General features: G+C 46.4%; 1 protein-coding gene across 2 annotated transcripts in view; it reads left to right on the forward strand.

The window, feature by feature from the left end:
• The first annotated feature begins 1,083 nt into the window (after positions 1-1,083).
• The window catches only part of mafgb (v-maf avian musculoaponeurotic fibrosarcoma oncogene homolog Gb), a 37,442-nt gene continuing 16,376 nt past the window's right edge, over positions 1,084-22,149 (forward strand). The window contains exons 1-2 of one of the 2 annotated variants that reach the window (XM_071389728.1): positions 1,084-1,847; positions 17,677-17,730. In XM_071389728.1, coding sequence (XP_071245829.1) covers positions 17,686-17,730 — 45 coding nt within the window. In that variant the 5' untranslated portion in view covers positions 1,084-1,847; positions 17,677-17,685. The remainder of the gene's footprint in view (positions 1,848-17,676; positions 17,731-22,149) is intronic. The other variant, XM_071389729.1, reaches the window with a different exon arrangement.

Below are 22,149 nucleotides of genomic sequence, written 5' to 3' on the forward strand. Positions count from 1 at the left end.
AAACACCTCCCTCTGGAACGGGAGGGCCTAGCGTCTGCAGGTTTGAGTTTTTTCCTTTCAGTTATGACCTAGACAACCAGGTGAGGGGAGTTCTTTACTAATTAGTGACCTTAATTCATCAATCAAGTACAAGGGAGGAGCGAAAACAGCAGACCCTCCGTGGAAAGAGTTTGACACCTACTTCAGACTATTGCGATGCCTCCTCAATAACGGCATCTACCTGTAGCCGACGGTGACGGTTGTTTGCCTCCTCTACCTGTAGCCGACGGGGACGGTTGTTTGCCTCCTCTACCTGTAGCCGACGGTGACGGTTGTTTGCCTCCTCTACCTGTAGCCGACGGTGACGGTTGTTTGCCTCCTCTACCTGTAGCCGACGGTGACGGTTGTTTGCCTCCTCTACCTGTAGCCGACGGTGACGGTTGTTTGCCTCCTCTACCTGTAGCCGACGGTGACGGTTGTTTGCCTCCTCTACCTGTAGCCGACGGTGACGGTTGTTTGCCTCCTCTACCTGTAGCCGACGGTGACGGTTGTTTGCCTCCTCTACCTGTAGCCGACAGGGACGGTTGTTTGCCTCCTCTACCTGTAGCCGACGGTGACGGTTGTTTGCCTCCTCTACCTGTAGCCGACGGTGACGGTTGTTTGCCTCCTCTACCTGTAGCTGACGGTGACGGTTGTTTGCCTCCTCTACCTGTAGCCGACGGTGACGGTTGTTTGCCTCCTCTACCTGTAGCCGACGGTGACGGTTGTTTGCCTCCTCTACTTGTAGCCGACGGGGACGGTTGTTCTCTGTACATAGAGGTTGTATCTCAATAATCTAAAGTACAGAAGGACCTCTTCTACAGTCTACAGTCCTTTCAATTATTTTCTTACAAGTTGCATAGATCGTTAATAAATGGACAATAATTGTTTTTTTTGGTGAGTCCACACTAACTCTTTGTCACGTGTGTGTGTGTGTGTGTGTGTGTGTGTGTGTGTGTGTGTGTGTGTGTGTGTGTGTGTGTGTGTGTGTGTGTGTGTGTGTGTGTGTGTCAGCTTACTCGAGCCTAGCACTCCTCATATTCCTTTAAAAACACCGAAATATAACGTTATTCAGTAGTGAGTGCGAGAGTGTGTTGCCACTCAACCGAAGCTCGTGTTTTGCTGAGTGGGCACGCGCTCTGCTCTACTCTTCTCTACGTCACGCCCGCCCGGGTGTGTGTGCTGCTGACTGCGGGCGCAGCGACATCATGCCGTTGGAGCGCTAGACACGCCGTTTTAAAGGGCTAGCCTCACTGTGCTGTGCTGTTCTCTCTCTCCCTCCCTGCCCTCTGTGTGCTGCTGATTCATCACGATTAGGTGGTTAGCCAGCCTGCCAGCCATAGGCTACACGCACAAGCCATGCCAGCCAGACTGAGTGGGGGCTTTCATAGCTAAAGTAGACAAAGAAAGGGCTTGCTTGTCATACGTAGGCTAGGCTATAGCATCGCACTACAGTGCAGAGAACAACATGTGTGGCGGTTGGGAATATTTTTGATAACTTCATTGCGAGATAGATTGATCATATCGAGAGTTACGGGGGGACTGGGAATCCCCCCCTGGTTTTCAGAAATCAGACATCGTAAATCGGTTTACATAGAGTAGCCTAGCTAGATAAGGAAGATATATCGTGTATTCGAGGTGTGTAGCCGAGTTGGAACTGTCTAGAAAACGTGATTGTAGGTTAGGTGGCTGGAGAGATTCACAGCAGAAGAACTGTCCGAGTGCTGAAACGGAAGCAACCGGAGCGGAGCGGAAAACGGGCCGCACTGGATAGGGACGCAACAACCGCGAGCGCGGTCAGCGTGTGTCTGTCTGTTGCTATTTCAGAGGTAAGATTCATAACAGCTGTTTTTAGGGAGTTGTTAACGTTGCATAATGACGATATGTAAACTCGACGTCACTTTCTAGTTATCTTGATGTCTATAATTGTGTGTGCCTTAGTTTAATATTGCCAAGAAGGCATGTGTGTGTCAAGAGTGAAAGAGACAAACGCATGGCAAATGTTATGACATTTGTTTGTTTTTTGGTGTCGGGGGGCACGGGGGTTACAGTTTAAAACGTCTAGCCTCCACCTGTCAAATCATTTCCCCGTATTTCGTATTTCGGGAACTATTATTTCTAAACGTTTTTTTTTCGGTTTATTTCGCGCGACAGTCACAGACAGTCCATGGTAGTAACAGCAACAGCGGAAGACATGCTTGCTGATTCATCACAACGTTGTTTCTCGCTCGACGGTTGCGCGAGCTGAGTATAGGCACGGAGCGAGGGAGCCATGGCAACATGGCACCGGCGGGCGGACAAAGGTCTAGCTAGCGGGAGGAGGGGAGAGGAATGGTTCGTGCTTGTTGCGCCTAAATATTGCTACACCATTGCAGTGGTGGGGAAATACAGTAGCCTACACAGTTCAAAATGATATATATGTTTTCTTAATAATCGACTGTTGATTCATATACATCTTGCTTTATAATGCATGTGTTATAAGGGGCGTGTTTACATGATTGGTCTAAATTCAGCTGAAGGTGAACTGAACATCGGCGGTCAATTCAGATTGCTGAACAAGTTTTACCTATATACATCCACTGCTTAAAGTAAGCAAGCACCATGTAGTGGTGATGATCATAAAATAGTTATGTTTGTGTTTGAGAAACAAGCGCCCCCACTCCAAGGTTGACGCTTCTCAGCAAACACACACACATACACACGCACGGTGCCATATCATCTTAATCAGTGCTAGCCATTGCATTTCTCATCCCTCTGGTGTTGTTCACAAGTCATTTAACGCTGACCGATGCTTATGTTAGCAACTTTTCTCACACACACACAACTGTGCTGATTGTGTCGGAGCAGGGAGAATGGAGTGAGAGATGAAGAAAGGAGAAATAGAATGAGAGATAGAGGAAGAACAAGGAGTGTTTTGTCTTCAAGGCATTCCAGAGAAAATGCTGAGAGGAAGAAAACACTCTCTCACTTGACAGATGGTGTTTTCACTTGTTACTTACCACAGCGCCGTTAGCTGTGTGAATCTGTGTGTGTGTGTGTGTGTGTGTGTGTGTGTGTGTGTGTGTGTGTGTGTGTGTGTGTGTGTGTGGTGCACATCTGCGAGACACTGAGACATGCAGCGTAGCCCCTGGGTGTGTGTGCTGCTGTAACAGCAGGCGGAAACACAATTCAAAGAAACTAAGTGGGTGTGTGTGTGGGTGCGTGGTGGGTGGTGTGGGTGGGTGTGTGTGTGTGTGGAAGGTGTATGTTGGAGGTTAGGAAAGGATTGTAAAGTATCTCTTTTTACAGTTGCCATAAATTTACAGTGAACATTTTGCAACTTGACTGCCTTTCTCACGGTGGAACAGGTGTCTAACCCAGATGTAGAGTCACAGTGTAACATACACACACACACACACACACACACACACACACACACACACACACACACACACACACACACACACACACACACACACACACACACACACACACACACATGCTCTCGCTCTCTGTGTTCTCTGTGTTTTATCTCTGTATACCTTTTCCTTCTCTCTCTCCCTTATGTACACTGAGTGTACAAAACATTAAGAACACCTGCTCTTTCCATGACAGACTGACCAGGTGAATCCAGGTGAAAGATATGATCCCTTATTGATGTCACCTGTTAAATCCACTTCAGTGTAGATGAAGGGGAGGAGACAGATTAAAGAAGGATTTTTAAGCCTTGAGACAATTGAGACATGGATTGTGTGTGTGTGCCGTTCAGAGGGTGAATGGGCAAGACAGAAGATTGAAGTGCCTTTGAACAGGGTATGGTAGTAGGTATGGTAGTAGGTATGGTAGTAGGTGCCAGGCGCACCGGTTTGTGTCAAGAACTGCAACGCTGCTGGGTTTTTTACGCTCACCAGTTTCCCGTGTGTATCAAGAATGGTCCACCACCCAAAAGACATCCAGACAACTTGACACAACTGTGGGAAGCATTGGAGTCAACATGGACCAGCATCTCTGTGGAACGCTTTCAACACCTAATAGATGCCGACGAATTGAGACCGTTCTGAGGGCAAAAGGTGGTGCAACTCAATATGAGGAAGGTGTTCTTAATGTTTTGTATGCTCAGTGTGGGGAGAGAGAGAGATGAATGTAGTTGATGATACACTAGAACTCCGAAAGCTAAACTCAGCCAAAAAAGAAACGTACCTTTTTCAGGACCCTGTCTTTCAAAGAGAATTCGTAAAAATCCAAATCACTTCACAGATCTTCATTGTAAAGGCTTTGCTTGTTCACTGACCCATAAACAATTAATGAACATGCACCTGTGGAATGGTCGTTAAGACACTAACAGCTTACAGACGGTAGGCAATTAAGGTCACAGTTATGAAAACTTAGTGTCAGGTTTTGGCCAGGACTGTTCAGGTTTTGTTCACTAGATGTCCCCCTTGCACCTTTTTTGTACCTTTTGTTTTTCTTGCCCTAATTATTGTTTTCACCTGTAAGTCATTCCCTTGTTAGTATTTAAACCCTGTGTGTTCCTCAGTTCCTTGCTCAGTGTTTGTATGTTAGCACCCAGCCCCAGCCTTTGTGATCATTTTTCTCTTGTTGGATTTTCCAGAGGTTCTCTGGTTTTGTTCTCGTGTATTTTTGGATTGGTCTTTTGAGGTTTGTTTTTTCCCTTCCTGTTTTTACCACTTTGTGGATTTTCTTTTTATTTTGGAAGATATCTATTTTTTATTAAACCACCATCTCTAGTACTGCTGTGTCTGCCTCATCTTCTGGGTTCTGCCCATTATTAGTGACTGTTTCTCGCACCGGGTCCTGACAGAAACACTGAGCCATTAATATGAACCCAGAGGCAGCCAGTACCCAGGACTTTTTTCCCATGCTGTCCCACCACGAGGGGACTGTCCAACGTCACGAAGCTGCTCTGGTTCAGCAAGAGGCCTTACTGGCTGGACATTCTCAACTTCTGTCGGAGATGATGACTTCCATAAAGCAGATTTCTGATCAACTTTCTCCTGCAACCGCTTCTGCTCCAGTTCATCAGATTCAAGTGCCCGTGGCAGTTAAACCCCTGGCTGAACCTCGTCTGCCGCCTCCCCAACGGTTCTCAGGTGATCCGAGTGTTTGTAAGGGGTTTTTCACCCAATGTTCTCTCTCCTTTGAGCTGCAACCCTCGTCGTTTCCCACCGACCGGTCCAAGATAGCATATATCATCACCCTGCTGTCGGAAAAAGCCCTAGCCTGGGCTACTGCTGTGTGGGATGCCCAAAGTCCCTGCTGTGCCAGCTACTCTACCTTTGCTGAAGAATTCAAGCGAGTGTTTCAAGGTCCTACCAGCGGTCCTGACTCAGCCAAACAGCTCCTGACTCTCCGCCAAGGTCGGCGCAGCGTGATGGACTATGCCATCCAGTTCCACACGGTGGCAGCAGCGAGTGGCTGGAACGACGAGGCGCTCACAGTGTGCTTTTTGAAGGGTCTTTCCGACACCATCCAAGATGAACTGGCCACTCGGGAACCACCAGACAACCTCGAGTCCCTGATCAAGTTGGCTTCACGCATAGACCAGCGTCTGAGAGAGAGAGAGCTCAACCGTAGATCTCTCACCCTAGCTCCTATCGGTCCCAGCTCCGAGTCTCCACCTTTATCCTCGCTGACTCCACCGGAACCCATGCAGGTTGGACGCATCTCCCAGGCTGAGAGAGACCGCCGGATGAGGGAGCGATGCTGTCTATATTGCGGCAAACCGGGCCATTTCCTCTCCACGTGTCCCGGGCTCCAGGGAAAACGCACTCTCCCGTGCAGGCCTGGGAGGACTGTAACGGGAAACATAACCTCCTCCCATCCATCCAACTCCCGCCTGCTCATTCCAGTTACCCTTTCCTGGGACAACCACGAGCTTCCCCTTCAAGCATTGGTAGACTCTGGAGCCGCAGGTAACTTCATGGATGGTGTCTGGGCGAAGGAGAATGGCGTTCCCTCTGAACCTCTAAGTGACCCCATAAGGGTTACTACGTTGGATGGAAGCCCTTTGGGATCTGGACTTGTCACTCGTGTCACTACCCCCTTGCGACTTTCAGTTTCCCAACACCAGGAAGTGATGAACTTTCATCTGACCTCATGTTCCGAGTTCCCTCTCATCCTTGGATACCCCTGGCTTCACAGCCATAACCCTCACATCGACTGGTCTGTGGGCACTATCAAGCAGTGGGGTCCTACGTGCCAAGCCACTTGTATCTTCCCAAGTTCCCCGAGTTCCCCTCCCGAGTCTCTAGAATCCATCGACCTGTTCCGAGTTCCCGAGTGTTACCATGACCTCAAACCGGTATTTAGCAAACAGAGGGCCACCAAACTACCACCCCATAGACCTTACGATTGCCCCATCGACCTGTTTCCGGGCACCTGCCCCCCCAGGGGTCGGATCTTTTCCCTATCTCCTCCCGAACGAGCTGCTATGGATACCTACATCAAGGACGCTCTGGCAGCAGGCCTCATGCGTCCATCCACCTCGCCGGCGGGAGCAGGGTTTTTCTTTGTGGCCAAAAAAGACGGGGGATTACGTCCTTGCATCGACTACCGGGGACTTAATGCCATAACCGTCCGTAACCGCTACCCGCTACCCCTTATGGCCACAGCCTTTGAGCTGCTCCAGGAAGCAGTTGTCTTCACTAAGCTTGACCTGCGGAACGCATACCATCTTGTGCGGATCAAACCCGGTGACGAGTGGAAGACCGCTTTCAACACGCCTACTGGTCACTACGAATACTTGGTGATGCCCTTCGGCCTGACCAACGCTCCGGCTGTGTTCCAAGCGCTCATAAACGATGTGCTTAGGGATATGCTTAACATCTTCGTGTTTGTTTACTTGGATGACATCCTCATCTTTTCGAGCTCCCTTCAAGAACACACTAAGCATGTCAGACAAGTACTCAAACGCCTCCTTGACAGCCATTTGTACGTTAAGCCGGAAAAATGTGAATTCCATTCCTCCCGAGTACAATTCCTGGGATTTGTAGTGGAACCCGGTCGAGTCCAGATGGACCCCAAGAAGGTAGGGGCGGTAGCGGATTGGCCCACCCCCAAGTCCGTTAAGGAAGTTCAGCGTTTCCTGGGCTTCACCAACTTTTACCGCAAGTTCATCAAGAACTTCAGCTCGGTGGCAGCCCCTCTCTCAGCTGTAACCAAGGTTGGCAACACAAGGTTTCTGTGGGGAAGAGAAGCTGAGACGGCCTTCCAAGGACTCAAGCAGCGCATCTTCTCTGCTCCCATTCTGACACTACCAACGGCGGATGAACCGTTTGTGGTGGAGGTAGACGCATCAGAGGTTGGGGTTGGAGCTGTCCTGTCTCAGAGGGGTGAAGACAAGAAGCTTCATCCTTGCGCCTTCTTCTCTCACCGGCTTACCCCGGCCGAGAGGAATTACGATGTGGGGGATCGTGAACTCCTAGCGGTTAAGATGGCATTGAAGGAATGGAGACACTGGCTCGAGGGGGCTTCTCAACCGTTTCAAGTGCTTACGGACCACAAAAATCTGGAGTATATCCAGCAGGCGAAGCGGTTGAACTCCAGACAAGCTCGATGGTCTCTTTTCTTCAGCCGATTTCAGTTTATCCTCACCTATAGACCCGGGTCGAAGAATCTCAAACCGGACGCCTTGTCACGAATCTACTCTCCTGCCATTCGAGAAGATACTGACATGACTGTCCTTCCGGCCGCTAAGATCGTGGCTCCGATCTCGTGGCAAGTGGAGGATACCGTGAAACAAGCCCAAGCCATCGAACCGGGCCCTGGAGGAGGTCCTGCCAATCGGTTGTTTGTTCCCAAGGCAGCAAGGTCCCAAGTCCTTCTGTGGGGGCACTCCTCTCGCCTCACCTGTCACCCGGGCGTAGGTCGCACCTTGGAGTTCATTCAGCATAAGTTCTGGTGGCCCACCATAAAAGAAGACGTTGCCACTTTCGTCAAGGCCTGTTCCGTGTGCTGCCAGGGCAAATCTTCTCACCTCCGCCCTCAAGGACTCCTTCGCCCTCTATCTATTCCCCACCGACCCTGGTCCCATATCTCATTGGACTTTATTACTGGCCTTCCTCCGTCCCATGGTAATACTACTATCCTAGTCATCATCGACAGGTTTTCTAAGGCGGCCAGGTTCGTTCCCTTGACTAAGTTACCTTCTGCCAAGGAAACGGCTGAGTTGGTGATTAACCATGTGTTCCGAGTCTTCGGCATTCCGCAAGATATGGTTTCCGACAGAGGTCCCCAGTTCGCCTCAAGGTTTTGGAAGGCCTTCTGCCAACTCATAGGGGCCACTGCCAGTCTATCTTCAGGGTACCATCCGGAGTCCAATGGCCAAACCGAGAGGATGAATCAAGAGCTGGAAACCACCCTCAGATGTATGGTCTCCAACAACCCGTCCACATGGTCGTCCTTCATGGTTTGGGCCGAGTACGCGCACAACACCTTGTGCTCCTCCTCCACTGGTATGTCCCCGCACGAGTGTCAGTTTGGCTATGCTCCTCCATTGTTCCCGGACCAGGAGGCAGAAGTCAGTGTGCCTTCAGCCTCGAGGTTCATCAGACGCTGTCGGCTTACGTGGAAGAAGGCCCGTCTTAATCTTCTGCGTTCCTCATAGAGGTACCAACAACAAGCCAACAGACGTCGCCGTCCCGGGCCTACCCTGCGCCTCGGCCAGAGAGTATGGCTCTCAACCAAGAATTTACCGCTACGGGTGGAGTCTCGCAAACTGTCCCAGAAATTCATCGGTCCCTTTAAGGTTGCCAGAAGAGTGAACCCCGTTACTTTTCGCCTGCACTTACCCAGATCCCTTAAAATTAATCCCACGTTTCACATTTCTTTATTAAAACCTGTTGTTTTTTCTCCTCTTATCCCGGCAGGCAGACCTCCCCCTCCGCCCCGTATCATCGGAGGCCAGTCGGCTTATACCGTCCATCGGATACTGGATTCCCGCCGGGTGCAGCGGTCCTGGCAGTATCTGGTGGACTGGGAAGGCTACGGTCCCGAGGAGCGCTCCTGGGTTCCTGCCAAGGACATACTGGACCCTGACCTCATTCGTCAGTTCAGGGTCCTCCACCCTGAGAAGGCTGGTAGGAACGTCAGGAGCCGTTCCTAGGGGGGGGATTCTGTCAGGTTTTGGCCAGGACTGTTCAGGTTTTGTTCACTAGATGTCCCCCTTGCACCTTTTTTGTACCTTTTTGTTTTTCTTGCCCTAATTATTGTTTGCACCTGTAAGTCATTCCCTTGTTAGTATTTAAACCCTGTGTGTTCCTCAGTTCCTTGCTCAGTGTTTGTATGTTAGCACCCAGCCCCAGCCTTTGTGATCATTTTTCTCTTGTTGGATTTTCCAGAGGTTCTCTGGTTTTGTTCTCGTGTATTTTTGGATTGGTCTTTTGAGGTTTGTTTTTTCCCTTCCTGTTTTTACCACTTTGTGGATTTTCTTTGTATTTTGGAAGATATCTATTTTTTATTAAACCACCATCTCTAGTACTGCTGTGTCTGCCTCATCTTCTGGGTTCTGCCCATTATTAGTGACTGTTTCTCGCACCGGGTCCTGACACTTAGGACACTAAAGAGTCCTTTCTACTGACTTAAAAAACACCAAAAGAAAGATGCCCAGAGTCCCTGCTCATCTGCGTGAACGTGCCTTAGGCATGCTGCAAGGAGGCATGAGGACTGCAGATGTGGCCAGGGCAATAAATTGCTATGTTCGTACTGTGAGACGCCTAAGACAGCACTACAGGGAGACAGGATGGACAGCTGATCGCCCTCGCAGTGGCAGACCAAGTGTAACAACACCTGCACAGGATCGGTACATCCGAACATCACACCTGCGGGACAGGTACAGGATGGCAACAACAACTGCCTGAGTTACATCAGAAACGCACAATCCCTCCATCAGTGCTCAGACTGTCCACAATAGGCTGAGAGAGGCTGGACTGAGGGCTTGTAGGCCTGTTGTAAGGCAGGTCCTCACCAGACATCACCGGCAACAATGTCGCCTATGGGCACAAACCCACCTTCGCTGGACCAGACAGGACTGGCAAAAAGTGCTCTTCACTGATGAGTCGCGGTTTTGTCTCACCAAGGTGATGGTCAGATTCGTGTTTATCGTCGAAGGAATGAGCGTTACACCGAGGCCTGTACTCTGGAGCGGGATCGATTTGGAGGTGAAGGGTCCGTCATGGTCTGGGGCGGTGTGTCACAGCATCATCGGACTGAGCTTGTTTTCATTGCAGGCAATCTCAACACTGTGCGTGATAGGGAAGACATCCTGCCTCATGTGGTACCCTTCCTGCAGTCTCATCCTGACATGACCCTCCAGCATGACAATGCCACCAGCCATACTGCTCGTTCTGTGCATGATTTCCTGCAAGACAGGAATGTCAGTGTTCTGCCATGGCCAGCGAAGAGCCCGGATCTCAATCCCATTGAGCATGTCTGGGACCTGTTGGATTGGAGGGTGAGGGCTAGGGCCATTCCCCCCAGAAATGTCCAGGAACTTGCAGGTGGCGGAAGAGTGGGGTAACATCTCACAGCAATAACTGGCAAATCTGGTGCAGTCCATGAGGAGGAGATGCACTGCAGTACTTAATGCAGCTGGTGGCCACACCAGAGACTGACTGTTACTTTTGATTTTGACCCCCCCTTTGTTCAGGGACACATTATTCCATTTCTGTTAGTCACATGTCTGTGGAACTGGTTCAGTTTATGTCTCAATTGTTGAATCTTATTATGTTCATACAAATATTTACACATGTTAAGTTTGCGGAAAATAAACACAGTTGACAGTGAGAGGACTTTTTTTCTGAGTTTATGTCTCTACATGAGTAACGTGGCAGGTGGTTCTGAACAAACACCCTCTCAGGGTAATCATTATCCATCTGTCGTGTGTGTGTGTGTGTGTGTGTGTGTGTGTGTGTGTGTGCTATTCTGTTTGTTTAGGCTTCACCTTATGGATGAGTGTGCTTTGCATTCCTGGATGTTTTTTTGGGACTAGGCTATGTGTTTGTGTTTGTTTTCTTGTGTGTGCGTGTACTAGTCATGATCTTGGTTACCACTGGGATGTGTTTGAAACTGGTCTATATGATATGATATGCTGAGGAAAACTTGAAAGCTGTTAATGGAGAGAGAGGAAATGGAGAAAGAGAGGGAGCAGGAAGAGAGGGAGATATGGAGGGAGAGGGAGAGAAGAGAAGGTAGAGAAAGAGGGAGGATCAGGGAGAGAAGGAGAGAGCGAGATCGAGGGAGGTGAAGAGGGAGAGAGGGAGGGAGAGGGAGATGAGGAAAGAAAGAGAGAGAGAGGGATGAAGAGCGTGAAAGAGAGGAGAGAAAGAGGAAGGGAAATGAGGAAAGAAAGAGGGATGAAGAGCGTGAAAGAGAGGAGAGAGGGAGGAAGGTGAGGAAAGAAAGAGGGATGAAGAGCGTGAAAGAGAGAAAGAGGGAGGGAGATGAAGAAAGAAGAGAGAGGGATGAAGAGCGTGAAAGAGAGGAGAGAGAAAGAGGGAGGGAGATGAAGAATGAAGAGAAAGGGATGAAGAGCGTGAAAGAGAGGAGAAATAGATTAGAAGCAGCATCAGATCAATAGAGGAGAGTTTTTTCCTTCAGTAATAATGATGAAATATGGCGTAAGCAGGAACTACCATACTACTGCATAATCACACACACACACACACACACTGCTGCGCGGGCGTGTGTTTGTGTGCGTGTGAGAGAGATGGTAGGGTCTGTTTACATTGGGACTTTTGTAGATTTCACAACATCCTTTCAGTATAGGAGTTATGTAAATACTGATTAAGACAATTGGCAGATGAAGTTACGCCTATCCACTTAGATATCCACTGTGTTAGATATCCACTGTGTTAGATATCTACTATATCGACTGTGTTAGATATCCACTGTGTTAGATATCCACTATGTTAGATATCTACTATATCGACTGTGTTAGATATCCACTGTGTTAGATATCCACTGTGTTAGATATCCACTGTGTTAGATATCCACTGTGTTAGATATCCACTATGTTAGATATCCACTGTGTTAGATATCCACTATGTTAGATATCCACTTTGTTAGATATCCACTGTGTTAGATATCCACTGTGTTAGATATCCACTGTGTTAGATATCCACTGTGTTAGATATCCACTGTGTTAGATATCCACTGTGTTAGATATCCACTGTGTTAGATATCTACTGTGTTAGATATCCACTGTGTTAGATATCCACTGTGTTAGATACAGTATCTACTATATCCGCTATGGTAGATATCTACTATATCCACTATGTTAGTTATCCACTGTGTTATATGTCTACTATGGTAGACATCAATTTCTTATAGTTAAACCTCCACACAGAAACCAACAGTGATCCTTCTCTGATCAGTATGGTCATAGTGAGTTCTCATATTTGATGAGTCTCCTCTCCCCGGGGCCGGTACTCAATAACGTTATATTTGACCCCTGGGGGCCGGTACTGAATTACGTTATATTTGACCCCTGGGGGCCGGTACTGAATAACGTTATATTTGACCCCTGGGGGCCGGTACTGAATAACGTTATATTTGACCCCTGGGGGCCGGTACTGAATAACGTTATATTTGACCCCTGGGGACCGGTACTGAATAACGTTATATTTGACCCCTGGGGGCCGGTACTGAATAACGTTATATTTGACCCCTGGGGGCCGGTACTGAATAACGTTATATTTGACCCCTGGGGGCCGGTACTGAATAACGTTATATTTGACCCCTGGGGGCCGGTACTGAATAACGTTATATTTCTTTTTGTTTCGATTAATATTAGGGCAAAGCTCGAGTAAGACGACACACACACACACACGCACACACACACAAGGGTAGAGTATAGAGTGCAGGGCTCTGTGAGAGGAGACTCAGGAGAAGGGTAGAGTAGAGAGTGCTGGGCTCTGTGAGAGGAGACTCAGGAGAAGGGTAGAGTATAGAGTGCAGGGCTCTGTGAGAGGAGACTCAGGAGAAGGGTAGAGTGCAGGGCTCTGTGAGAGGAGACTCAGGAGAAGGGTAGAGTATAGAGTGCTGGGCTCTGTGAGAGGAGACTCAGGAGAAGGGTAGAGTAGAGAGTGCAGGGCTCTGTGAGAGGAGACTCAGGAGAAGGGTAGAGTAGAGAGTGCAGGGCTCTGTGAGAGGAGACTCAGGAGAAGGGTAGAGTATAGAGTGCAGGGCTCTGTGAGAGGAGACTCAGGGTTGTCTTTGTATTGCATCATCTTTCTGTGTTTTTCAACTTGCCGCAGTTTTCAACTGCAGTGTGGTGATGAGTTCACTACTGTATTATAACACATTTTAACAACACCAGGGAAGGAAGGAAAGAAGAACGGAAAAGAAGGAGAGAAGGAGAGAAGGAACGCCACACCTCCAATACAGCCCCAGACTAAAACACACACACCATCACACACACTTCTCTGTGGGTGATGATGGTGTGTCTCTTCTCTGAGAATCAACAGTTCATTCGTATACACACACACCCTGAAACACCCCCCCCCCCCCCCCCCCCACCCCAATTCTCCACTGGCACACTCAAACCACACTCAAAACACACTCAAACCACACTCAAAACACACTCAAACCACACTCAAAACACACCACACAACACATACTCCATGTCGGTACAATGTGAATCAACAGTTTCCCAGGGTCTTCACCTCCTGGATAGAGAGAATGTTTACTATACAGTCATAACATCTCTCTTGTCTTCTCATGATGGGAAATCTACTCTGACACTGAAGAGATCCATTCTCTACCGCCTCCCTTAAAGGTAATGGTTTTAAATACAGTGGGGAGAACAAGTATTTGATACACTGCCGATTTTGCAGGTTTTCCTACTTACAAAGCATGTAGAGGTCTGTCATTTTTATCATAGGTACACTTCAACTGTGAGAGACGGAATCTAAAACAAAAATCCAGAAAATCACATTGTATGATTTTTAAATAATTAATTTGCATTTTATTGCATGACATAAGTATTTGATCACCTACCAACCAGTAAGAATTCCGGCTCTCACAGACCTGTTAGTTTTTCTTTAAGAAGCCCTCCTGTTCTCCACTCATTACCTGTATTAACTGCACCTGTTTGAACTCGTTACCTGTATAAAAGACACCTGTCCACACACTCAATCAAACAGACTCCAACCTCTCCACAATGGCAAAGACCAGAGAGCTGTGTAAGGACATCAGGGATAAATTGTAGACCTGTACAAGGCTGGGATGGGCTACAGGACAATAGCCAAGCAGCTTGGTGAGAAGGCAACAACTGTTGGCACAATTATTAGAAAATAGAAGAAGTTCAAGATGACGGTCAATCACCCTCGGTCTGGGGCTCCATGCAAGATCTCACCTCGTGGGGCATCAATGATCATGAGGAATGTGAGGGATCAGCCCAGAACTACACGGCAGGACCTGGTCAATGACCTGAAGAGAGCTGGGACCACAGTCTCAAAGAAAACCATTAGTAACACACTACGCCGTCATGGATTAAAATCCTGCAGCGCACGCAAGGTCCCCCTGCTCAAGCCAGCGCATGTCCAGGCCCGTCTGAAGTTTGCCAATGACCATCTGGATGATCCAGAGGAGGAATGGGAGAAGGTCATGTGGTCTGATGAGACAAAAATAGAGCTTTTTGCTCTAAACTCCACTCGCCGTGTTTGGAGGAATAGAAGGATGAGTACAACCCCAAGAACACCATCCCAACCGTGAAGCATGGAGGTGGAAACATCATTCTTTGGGGATGCTTTTCTGCAAAGGGGACAGGACGACTGCACCGTATTGAGGGGAGGATGGATGGGGCCATGTATCGCGAGATCTTGACCAACAACCTCCTTCCCTCAGTAAGAGCATTGAAGATGGGTCGTGGCTGTGTCTTCCAGCATGACAACGACCCGAAACACACAGCCAGGGCAACTAAGGAGTGGCTCCGTAAGAAGCATCTCAAGGTCCTGGAGTGGCCTAGCCAGTCTCCAGACCTGAACCCAATAGAAAATCTTTGGAGGGAGCCGAAAGTCCGTATTGCCCAGCGACAGCCCCGAAACCTGAAGGATCTGGAGAAGGTCTGTATGGAGGAGTGGGCCAAAATCCCTGCTGCAGTGTGTGCAAACCTGGTCAAGAACTACAGGAAACGTATGATCTCTGTAATTGCAAACTAAGGTTTCTGTACCAAATATTCAGTTCTGCTTTTCTGATGTATCAAATACTTATGTCATGCAATAAAATGCAAATTAATTACTTAAAAATCATACAATGTGATTTTCTGGATTTTTGTTTTAGATTCCTTCTCTCACAATTGAAGTGTACCTATGATAAAAATTACAGACCTCTACATGCTTTGTAAGTAGGAAAACCTGCAAAATTGTCAGTGTATCAAATACTTGTTCTCCCCACTGTATAGGCGGAAGAGAATAGGAAAGTAACCTGTCCTTTAATAAACACTGTAGTGAGGGTTTGAAACACGAATCCCCTTCCAGTGAAGGCTGAAAGAGAGAGGTTGTTTTCACTCTCTGTGCCTGCGTCAATCGATTCCACGTGCAAACATGCTGTTGCTTTTACCTCGGAGCACTACGGAGCTAGGAGATCTCTGCCAACAAGTGGGCTGGAGTCTTGTCCTCTCTCTCTCACTCTGCCTCTTTCTCTCTCTGCCCCCCTCTCTCTCCCTCCCACTCTCTCTCTGCCCCTCTCTCTCTCCCCCCTCTCTCTGCCCCTCTCTCCCTCCCCCTCTCTCTGCCCCTCTCTCTCTCTCCCCCCTCTCCCTGCCCCTCTCTCCCTCCCCCCTCTCTCTGCCCCTCTCTCCCTCCCACTCTCTCTCTGCCCCTCTCTCTCTCCCCCCTCTCTCTGCCCCTCTCTCCCTCCCCCTCTCTCTCAACCCCTCTCTCTCTGCCCCTCTCTCCCTGCCCCTCTCCCTCCCCCCTCTCTCTGCCCCCTCTCTCTCTCTCTCTCTCTCTCTGTTCCCAGGTATGCTGTTTTATTTATTCTACCCCTCACCTCTCTTTCGTTCTCTTTGTCTTTTCTTTCATTATCTCTTACTCCCTCATGTTATCCATGATGATGATGAAGATTAAATCCCCACGTATCTATTTATTATTTTTTATTTAACCTTTATTTAACTAGGCAAGTCAGTTAAGAACAAATTCTTATTTTCAATGACGGCCTAGGAACACAACTGCCTTGTTCAGAGGCAGAATGACTGATTTTTACCTTGTCAGCTCAGGGATTCAATCTAGCAACCTTTCGGTTACTGGCCCAACACTCTAACCACTAGGCTACCTGCCACCCCATCTAGGTGCTGAGTTCACGCACACACACACACACACACACACACACACACACACACACACACACACACACACACACACACACACACACACACACACACCACACACACACACACACACACACACACACACACACACACACACACAGAGTACATACTCTCGCCCTGTTAGCTGGGGAGAACTAAATTAACCTACAAGGTTTTTCTCCTCTGTGAAAAGCCCTTACTAAATAAAAAATGAAAAGGTGCTGGAGCCTGGATCACCTGACGGTGCACATTTTGTGCTGCTGTTTGGGAATTTATCACCACACACTCAGACTACTACTCAGACACACAACACTTTATTTCCCTATTGCAGAAAAGTGAAAAATGTCATTTCTTTTGTGTCCTCTTTCTTTCTTTGCTCATCTCTCCTCCCTACACCTTTGTCTCATCTCTTTCACTCTCTCTCTCAACTCTCTCTGTTCTCTCTCCATCTTCTTGTTTTCTCTCTCTCTCAACTTTCTCTGTTCTCTCTCCATCTTCTTGTTTTCTCTCTCTCTTAACTCTCTCTGTTCTCTCTCCATCTTCTTGTTTTCTCTCTCTCAACTCTCTCTGTTCTCTCTCCATCTTCTTGTTTTCTATCTCTCAACTCTCTCTGTTCTCTCTCCATCTTCTTGTTTTCTCTCTCTCAACTCTCTCTGTTCTCTCTCCATCTTCTTGTTTTCTCTCTCTCAACTCTCTCTGTTCTCTCTCCATCTTCTTGTTTTCTCTCTCTCAACTCTCTCTATTCTCTCTCCATCTTCTTGTTTTCTCTCTCTCGCTCAACTCTCTCTGTTCTCTCTCCATCTTCTTGTTTTCTCTCTCTCTCTCAACTCTCTCTGTTCTCTCTCCATCTTCTTGTTTTCTCTCTCTCATAACTCTCTCTGTTCTCTCTCCATCTTCTTGTTTTCTCTCTCTCTTAACTCTCTCTGTTCTCTCTCCATCTTCTTGTTTTCTCTCTCTCTCTCAACTCTCTCTGTTCTCTCTCCATCTTCTTGTTTTCTCTCTCTTAACTCTCTCTGTTCTCTCTCCATCTTCTTGTTTTCTCTCTCATAACTCTCTCTGTTCTCTCTCCATCTTCTTGTTTTCTCTCTCTCATAACCCTCTCTGTTCTCTCTCCATCTTCTTGTTTTCTCTCTCTCTATTTTCTTATTGTCTTTCTTATTTCACGCTCTGCTGCAAGTTAATAACTTCCCTACTCTCTCTCTCTGTCGCTCTTTCTCTCTCCATTATCACTGAACAGATTTCTAATTCACAATTAGCCGGCACGCGAAGTGTTAAACTTAAATGATTGACCTCTCTCTCGTCACACCTTAAACTGCCTAGATCAATAAGACCTGCTCTCTCTGTTTTTCTAGGAAGGAGAGATGGAGGGTCGAGACAAGGGATTAAAAAACGAGTGGAGCTCTGAGGTATTTAGTCTATTTTTGATATGCCTCTCTCTCTCTCTCTCTCTCTCTCTCTCTCTCTCTCTCTCTCTCTCTCTCTCTCTCTCTCTCTCGCTCTCTCGCTCTCTCGCTCTCTCTCTCTCGCTCTCTCGCTCGCTCTCTCTCTCTCTCTCTCGCTCTCTCGCTCTCTCTCTTGCTCTCTCTCTCTCTCCTGTGTTTTCTCTGCTTCTCTATCTCCATAACAATCATCACAGAGCCATTTAGCAGAATCCACAACCTGCATTAGAGATTAGCAGATAAAGCCACTGACCAGACTGTTGTTCTGTAGGGGATTAAATTATATTAGATTACATCAGATTATACAGTCAGGGAATAAGGACAGATTGATTTACTGGCTGCTTACCAAGTGGCACCCTATTTCCTGTATAGTGCACTAATTTTGATGGGCCCTGGTCAAAAGTAGTGCACTATGTAGGGCAGCAACTTTGATGGAGGTGGGGGCCACAAAAAACGGAACTCATCATGAGGGGCCACAGTGGATTTTGGGTCTGTGTACCCACATCCAGCCCCCCTTGTGACAGCGAAGATTACAAAAATACGTTTTCATGTTAATTTCCTGCAATTCTGCACATTTTGCCACAGAGCGTAGAAAACATTTAGCCGTTTTAAAGCAAGTTTGCTGCAATTTTACAGATTTTGCCATGTGGCAGAGAGAAAAACGCTCGCACACACACACACGCACGCGCACACACACACACACACACACACACACACACACACACACACACACACACACACACACACACAGGCCACAAAAGTAGTCTATAATACGGTTATTTAGGGGGGTTGTGTGTGTGTGTGTGTGTGTGTGTGTGTGTGTGTGTGTGTGTGTGTGTGTGTGTGTGTGTGTGTGTGTGTGTGTGTGTGTGTGTGTGTGTGTGTGTGTGTGTGTGTGTGTGTGTGTGTGTGTGTGTGTAACTCCAGTTAGCAAGGTGTCTCTTTCTAAGGAGTTGTTTGTGTGAATGTTGTGGGAGGCCGAACGATTCTCCCTCAAACAAGATTAGTCAGTCAGCTTCTGTCGGTCCTGCATTAAAGACCAAAATTGGTTAAAGAAAATTGTGATAAATAAAAATATATACTGGTTTCATTTAAGGACCAAAAAATGGACAGCTGTGCCATATAAACTGCAAAATAGTTGGGAAGAGATTTCCGATGTACCGATTCCAATGCACATGATCTATGAATTGACACGCAAAAACGAAGCCAGATTCAAAACTTTGAATTTTTCAACTTAAATTATTATATAAAATTCTTGCAACCAATAGAATGTTAAATATATATACAGTGGGGCCAAAAAGTATTTAGTCAGCCACCAATTGTGCAAGTTCTCCCACTTAAAAAGATGAGAGAGGCCTGTAATTTTCATCATAGGTACACTTCAACTATGACAGACAAAGTGAGAAAAAAAAATCCAGAAAATCACATTGTAGGATTTTTTATGAATTTATTTGCAAATTATGGTGGAAAATAAGTATTTGGTCACCTACAAACAAGCAAGATTTCTGGCTCTCACAGACCTGTAACTTCTTCTTCTTTAAGAAGCTCCTCTGTCCTCCACTCGTTACCTGTATTAATGGCACCTGTTTGAACTTGTTATCAGTATAAAAGACATCTGTCCACAACCTCAAACAGTCACACTCCAAACTCCACTATGGCCAAGACCAAAGAGCTGTCAAAGGACACCAGAAACAAAATTGTAGACCTGCACCAGGCTGGGAAGACTGAATCTGCAATAGGTAAGCAGCTTGGTTTGAAGAAATCAACTGTGGGAGCCATTATTAGGAAATGGAAGACATACAAGACCACTGATAATCTCCCTCGATCTGGGGCTCCACGCAAGATATCACCCCGTGGGGTCAAAATGATCACAAGAACGGTGAGCAAAAATCACAGAACCACACGGGGGGACCTAGTGAATGACCTGCAGAGAGCTGGGACCAAAGTAACAAAGCCTACCATCAGCAAGGGCATTGAAGATGAAACGTGGCTGGGTCTTTCAGCATGACAATGATCCCAAACACACCGCCCGGGCAACGAAGGAGTGGCTTCGTAAGAAGCATTTCAAGGTCCTGGAGTGGCCTAACCAGTCTCCAGATCTCAACCCCATAGAAAATCTTTGGAGGGAGTTGAAAGTCCGTGTTGCCCAGCAACAGCCCCAAAACATCACTGCTTTAGAGGAGATCTGCATGGAGGAATGGGCCAAAATACCAGCAACAGTGTGTGAAAACCTTGTGAAGACTTACAGGGTATATAACAAAGTATTGAGATAAACTTTTGTAGGTGACCAAATACTTATTTTCCACCATAATTTGCAAATAAATTCATTAAACATCCTACAATGTGATTTTCTGGATTTTTTTTTCTCATTTTGTCTGTCATGGTTGAAGTGTACCTATGATGAAAATGACAGGCCTCTCTCATCTTTTTAAGTGGGAGAACTTGCACAATTGGTGGCTGACTAAATACTTTTTGGCCCCACTGTATATGGGGGATACAATCTTCCCAGCTCTGCAGATTTTGCTGCGAGGAGGCAGAGTCATTAGATCATTTATTTTGGTACTGTCCATATGTAGCTCGTTTTTGGTCACAGGTTCAGGAATGGCTGAAGAATTGCAACATTTACCTAGAACTAACGCTACAGATGGCAATACTGGGTGATTTGAAAAGTCATAGTCAATCGATCAATAATGTAATAATTATTTTAGCAATAATGTTTATCTTTAATTTACAATCTGTAGAAACCATGAGAATAGAAAGGTTCAGTGTTTTTGTGAAGCATCACAGCACAGTAGAGAAATATATGGCCAATAGAAATCCAATATGGATGGTGTTAAGAGATAGATGTGAGAGGTTGAATGGAGCTGGAGGTTGGGACTAATAACAACAAGATAACAAAGGTAAAACTTACGGGGTCTGTAAATTGTATATAGGTTCAGAACTTATGTGAAATTGCCTAGAAGCTTGCACAGTTGCCTAGAAGCTTCCCGTCGTCGCCTTTTCACTGTTGACATTGAGACTGGTGTTTTGCGGGTACTATTTAATGAAGCTGCCAGTTGAGGACTTGTGAGGCGTCTGTTTCTCAAACTAGACACTCTAATGTACTTGTCCTCTTGCTCAGTTGTGCACCGGGGCCTCCCAATCCTTTTTCTATTCTGGTTAGAGCCAGTTTGCGCTGTTCTGTGAATGGAGTAGTACACAGCGTTGTACGAGATCTTCAGTTTCTTGGCAATTTCTCGCATGGAATAGCCGTCATTTCTCAGAACAAGAATAGACTGACGAGTTTCAGAATAAAGTTATTTGTTTCTGCCCATTTTGAGCATGTACTCAAACCTACAAATGCTGATGCTCCAGATACTCAACTAGTCTAAAGAAGGCCATTTTAATTGCTTCTTTAATCAGAACAACAGTTTTCAGCTGTACTAAGATAATTGCAAAAGGGTTTTCTAATGATCAATTAGCCTTTTAAAATGATAAACTTGGATTAGCTAACACAATGTGCCATTGGAACACAGGGATGATGGTTGCTGATAATGGGCCTTTGTAGATATTCCATAAAAAATCTGCCGTTTCCAGTTACAATAGTCATTTACAACATTAACAATGTCTACACTGTATTTCTGATCAATTTGATGTTATTTTAATGGACAAGAAATGTGCTTTTCTTTCAAAAACAAGGACATTTCTAAGTGACCCCAAACGTTTGAACGGTAGTGTATATTTACCCCCAAAATATATGTGGGATTGGAAATGATTCAGACAGTTACATTGATGGAAACAACCATCTATCCGCAATGTTAAAGCTGATCCCCCGCTAAAATAAATACACTTTAAAAAAATAATAATTACATCACACACACACACACACACACACACACACACACACACACACACACACACACACACACACACACACACACACACACACACACACACACACACACACACACACACACACACACAAACACGCACAAAATCAAATGAAATGTTATTTGTCACATGCTTGGTAAACAACAGACTAACAGTGAAATGTTATTTGTCACATGCTTGGTAAACAACAGACTAACAGTGAAATGTTATTTGTCACATGCTTGGTAAACAACAGACTAATAGTGAAATGTTATTTGTCACATGCTTGGTAAACAACAGGTGTAGACTAATAGTGAAATGTTATTTGTCACATGCTTAGTAAACAACAGACTAACAGTGAAATGTTTATTTTCTTTTCCAACAATGCAGAGAGAAAGATAAAAATATGAAATAATAAAAATTGTATATTTATATATATTGAAATAGTGACGCGAGGAATAAATACACAATGAATAACGTAATAATAATAATGAGTTGAAATAACATGTCTATATACTGTACAGAGAGTACTAGTAC

This window comes from Salvelinus alpinus, chromosome 2 (genome assembly GCF_045679555.1).
Source record: "Salvelinus alpinus chromosome 2, SLU_Salpinus.1, whole genome shotgun sequence".
NCBI classification, from domain to species: domain Eukaryota; kingdom Metazoa; phylum Chordata; class Actinopteri; order Salmoniformes; family Salmonidae; genus Salvelinus; species Salvelinus alpinus.